The sequence below is a fragment of the Limulus polyphemus genome, unplaced genomic scaffold (assembly GCF_000517525.1).
Source record: "Limulus polyphemus unplaced genomic scaffold, Limulus_polyphemus-2.1.2 Scaffold2976, whole genome shotgun sequence".
NCBI classification, from domain to species: Eukaryota; Metazoa; Arthropoda; class Merostomata; order Xiphosura; family Limulidae; genus Limulus; species Limulus polyphemus.
In genome coordinates, this window is record NW_013668586.1 from 57,056 (window position 1) to 62,119 (window position 5,064).

Consider the following 5,064-nt stretch of genomic DNA (forward strand, 5'->3'; position numbering starts at 1 on the left):
CTTACTATTGAATTATGTCTTATACATTTAATGTCATCCTATAGAAGAAGCACTCTTACCGTTGAATTATGTCTTATACATTTAATGTCATCCTATAGAAGAAACCCTCTTACTATTGAATTATGTCTTATACATTTAATGTCATCCTATAGAAGAAGCCCTCTTTCCATTGAATTATGTCTTATACACTTAATGTCATTCAATAGAAGAAGCCCTCTTTCCGTTGAATGATGTCTTATACATTTAATGTCATCCTATAGAAGAAGCCCTCTTACTGTTGAATTATGTCTTATACATTTAATGTCATCCTATAGAAGAAGCCCTCTTACTGTTGAATTATGTCTTATACATTTAATGTCATTCTATAGAAGAACCCTCTTTCTGTTGAATGATGTTTTATACATTTAATGTCATCATATAGAAGAAGCACTCTTACCGTTGAATTATGTCTTATACATTTAATGTCATCCTATAGAAAAAACCCTCCTAACGTTGAATTATGTCTTATACATTTAATGTCATTCTATAGAAGAAGCCCTCTTTCTGTTGAATGATGTCTTATACATTTAATGTCATCATATAGAAGAAGCCCTCCTACCATTGAATTATGTCTTATACATTTAATGTCATCCTATAGAAGAAGCCCTCTTTCCGTTGAATGATGTCTTATACATTTAATGTCATCCTATAGAAGAAGCCCTCTTACCATTGAATTATGTCTTATACATTTGATGGCATTCTATAGAAAAAACCCTCTTACTGTTGAATTATGTCTTATATATTTAATGGCATCCTATAGAAAAAACCCTCTTACTGTTGAATTATGTCTTATATATTTAATGCCATCCTATAGAAAAAACCCTCTTACTGTTGAATTATGTCTTATATATTTAATGCCATCCTTCAGTAGAAGCCCTCTTACCGTTTTACATGTTACACTGTTTGCGGTTATCATAACCTGTAGAATGACTTTGAACATGCATTTTTTCATCTTTCAAAATTTGCCCAAATTCCAAGAAGGAAAAAGACTGAAAATTTTCGTACTTTTGAGTGTATAAATTAAAACCCGACTCACGCACGAGCTTGATTTAAAGTTCATTGCCGTATGCCCTCCTTGCATGGTCTGGTGATTAGGGCACTCGACACGCAATCTACAAAACCCATCGCGGAACATGCTTTCCATTTCAGCCGTGAGAGCATTATAACGTTACGGTCAATTCCACTATTCAATGATAAAGAGTAGTTCAAAATTAGAGACGGCTAGCCTTCAACAAAGAAGAACAGCATTATGGTATGAGCTCCTTGACAACTTTGAAAAGTCTCGTCTTTCACACACAATTCATTGTTTTGTCAGTTACTTGTGTCACTGCTTACCCAGCACGCGTGTCGAAGGAAACATTCTTGTTTTTAATTATCCTTTGAGTGAAACCGAGAAATATACAAACTCTATCAAACGAAATTAGTTTCTTCTTTGATTTAATTTTACAGATATCCCAGTGTTTCAAACCGTTCTTGGTCAACGTGCTGAACTTTTTTGCAACGTCAGTGTTCCTTCTGTAGACGACTCTGTGTCGTTGGTGTTGTGGTACAAGTCGGGGATCAGCGCTCCAATCTTTAGCGTGGATTCCAGAAACGGCCCAATAGAGAGTTCTGAACACTTCACAAGTGAGTTCCTGGGGAAAAGAGGACACTTTTATCCTGGCACTCGTACCCAACCTTCAGTTCTGACTATCAACCCCGTAGAGAAAGTCGACGATGGAGAGTATCGCTGTAGGACTGACTTCAGATATGGTCGAACCTTCAACAGAGTTGTATCTTTAAACGTTATTGGTGAGTGTGTAACTAAAAGCGGTAATTTTTCTTCTTCTAAGTGTTTAAATACTATAATATAACAATGATTGAACAGTATAATTATTCATCTTGTAAATAGTGAAAATAAAAGTTTGAATATTCAAAAGAAAAACAGATACGTAGAATAATATAAGCTAAAAATAATAATATTATCAAGAAGTTTTGTTTGTAATTAAGCACAAAGCTACACAATGGGCCATCTGTGCTCTGCCCACCAAGGGGAATCGAAACGCGGATTTTAGCATTGTAAGTTCGCAGACATACCGCTGTGCCACTGGGGCATTGTTAATAAGAAAAATAATGAAATCTATTAAGATTAAGCATAGTATATGTACATATTGCCAAAATACTTTCCACACTTTTTTTAATCATGAGATAAAAGGATATATTTGATCAATTAAATTTTAATACATACTAAACATTTTGAAAGTGAATACAGAAAATTATATCCTTGTGATTTTTTGGTTTCCAAGAGTTTTAAATTTGTTTAAATTTGAAAATGACAAATACAACTAAAATGACCTTCACTAAATATTCAGAGGAATGAATGAATGTATATCAAACAGATCCCCGTCAATTAATTCCTCAAGTAAACACTTATAAACACGAAAGTTTAGTTACACAGTAAATACAGAAAGGAAAGATGATACAAAAGACTAATTACACGCTATAAAAACTGTTTCCTATATTTGCATGTGTAATTGGAGTGGCTGCAGATGTGAGGTGTAGCGGCAGCGAATTTCCAATAATTCCACAGTGCAATGCTACACAGATAGATTTGTATGTAATAAAAAAACGCTCTCTGAAGGAAACTATGTAAACAGCAAGACCAATGAACCTTTAACGGACGTTTGTGCATTTGGTCTGTCTATACGCGCTTTTGAGCCAAAGTACACAATAACTGAAGAATGGATCTTCCAAATGTATGCATTTAGAACAGCAATGAATTCCGAAACCGCACCCAATACAATCCAAAGCAACATCCTTAATGGCAAATTGAATGGTTGTTACGAAATAGCCCATGAACAAAACAGTAAAGAAGGGTTAGAAATCTGCTGAGGCTAACAACAAACTAAAAGTTCACAAGTTTCAAGCCACACCTAGTCACGAGAAATATGGCTGAAGAAACTGGAACCACAGCAATCTCATTCGACTATATTTATTTCAAACCTTCCAATGAACCTTAAATGGACTTCTATGTTTTTGGTCTGCCTAAACGTGGTCTTGGAAGCAGATGCCATCTACAGTGCAGAGTCTGTGTAAAATATGTTAAGATGTTGGTGTACTATTGACTTTGACGTCTTTTACTGAAACTTGCTATAAGAATTTGTTTATTTCCGTTTTAACACACACACACATGAGGGCTATCTGCGCATAGCTGTTTTTAATTTTAAAGTGATAGACTAAAGGGAAATCAGCTATTGGATATCATCCACCATTAACTCTTTTCAATTAAAGAGTAGAATTTAACAGCCTCTCTTATAACGCAACCACGATCCCAGCGGATAGCAGCGGGAAGCGAGCCATGAACCCTCGAATTCACAAGTCGAGAACGCTAAGAACTAAACCAAGCTCAGCTCTTGATACAACGGAAAATATGGTAGTGGGTAATAACGCATACTCATGGAAAATATGGTAGCGGATAATAGCACTTAATCGTGACTATTAATATTAACATTGTACTTGAAATTGGAACTGACATATGTTTTAGGGAGGACTGATTTTATTCTTACTTTACTGGACTTTACATCATTCACGCTTTACTATTATGTTCCAGTAACCTAAAAGATGTACCTTTGATTATTTCAGTTCGTTATCATTACAAGATTTAAAGTTTATACTTTTCTGTTCCATGGTTGCAATTTTACCCATTCTCCAAGAGTCGCTTTATTGAGATATTTTTCTTCTCGTTATGGTATGATATATTAGACCGATTTTCTTAAACCTCTTTGTGAGTGTAGCTTCTACAACGTGACGTGTTCTATGAACAAAAATATGACTTACATAGCGCTTAAATAAAGGTGTGACCAAAATAATTTTATCTCTGGTAATACTTTTACTCAGATATCCTAATGTCTTTTTTTACATTATTTGGAAGTTTGGTTTTTTTAGTAGAGGATATTATGCATTTACCAGTATCATCCTGATTGATCAGTGTGTGTTTTTTAGATACAAAATGCTGTAAAAAAGAAAAAAGTAACTTTAGGTGCTCAAAAACTGTGGTATTACATTGTACTAGACCAATAAACTCTCGTATATAGTGTCTCTAGAAATTTGCTTCTGAATAACTGTATGTTATAGATGTTTAGAAATAGGTTCAGGACGAAACAGCATACATCAACGTTCCCATTTCTAGTTGTTTAATTATCTGTATTCTTGCCCATATGGTGTCATGGAACTGGATGTGTACCAGCATAAAACTATTTTTGTGTAATGCTATTTTCGACGGATATGGTGACTTATGAGTTACTTGCTCCAAAGTTATGTTCTACTTGAAGACCTTTATAAAACCCATATTCATGAAAAACGTTTATTGGGAAGCATAAACTATCGCTTCTGCACAGCACCATGGAAGCTTCATCATATTTTCACAAGTACAAAAGAAACTTGGTGATACTGGGATATCCGTTAATAATTTGTAATTAAAGCTGTCATACACATCTTTATTTTTTTATTATTTAACAATAAAATATAAAAAACCTAAATAGAAAACGTTCAGACACATTTAGTTAGTTAAGTTCAATCTTAGTTAAAAACAACAACATAAATGCCCATAGTTTGTCAAAATAATTTTACATCTTTGTTACTCTAACACACACAAGGGAAAATGTGAATCTTTTGCTTGTTCTGAGAAATAGTTTTTACTACAGTGATGATAATCTATCTTTCAATGAACTATAAAAACATCTTCGTTTAGAATACACCCGTCTTTGATAATCCATTTCCTCTCAACTGTTCTTTCACCTGTACGAAAAGAAACCCCAAGCTCCCTATATACATAGGCTTTTACAGTCCCACATGAAACACATATCGAAAAGAAACCCCAAGACTCCCTATATACATAGGCTTTTACAGTCCCACATGAAACACATATCGAAAAGAAACCCCAAGCTCCCTATATACATAGGCTTTTACAGTCCCACATGAAACACATATCGAAAAGAAACCCCAAGCTCCCTATATACATAGGCCTTTACAGTCCCACATGAAACA

At 34.4% G+C, this 5,064-nt stretch overlaps 1 protein-coding gene across 3 annotated transcripts in view; it reads left to right on the forward strand.

The window, feature by feature from the left end:
• Positions 1 to 5,064, forward strand: part of LOC111088004 (nephrin-like) — a 125,723-nt gene that overhangs the window by 32,592 nt on the left and 88,067 nt on the right. For all 3 annotated transcript variants that reach the window (XM_022396685.1, XM_022396686.1, XM_022396687.1), the window contains exon 2: positions 1,489 to 1,830. In XM_022396685.1, coding sequence (XP_022252393.1) covers positions 1,489 to 1,830 — 342 coding nt within the window. The remainder of the gene's footprint in view (positions 1 to 1,488; positions 1,831 to 5,064) is intronic.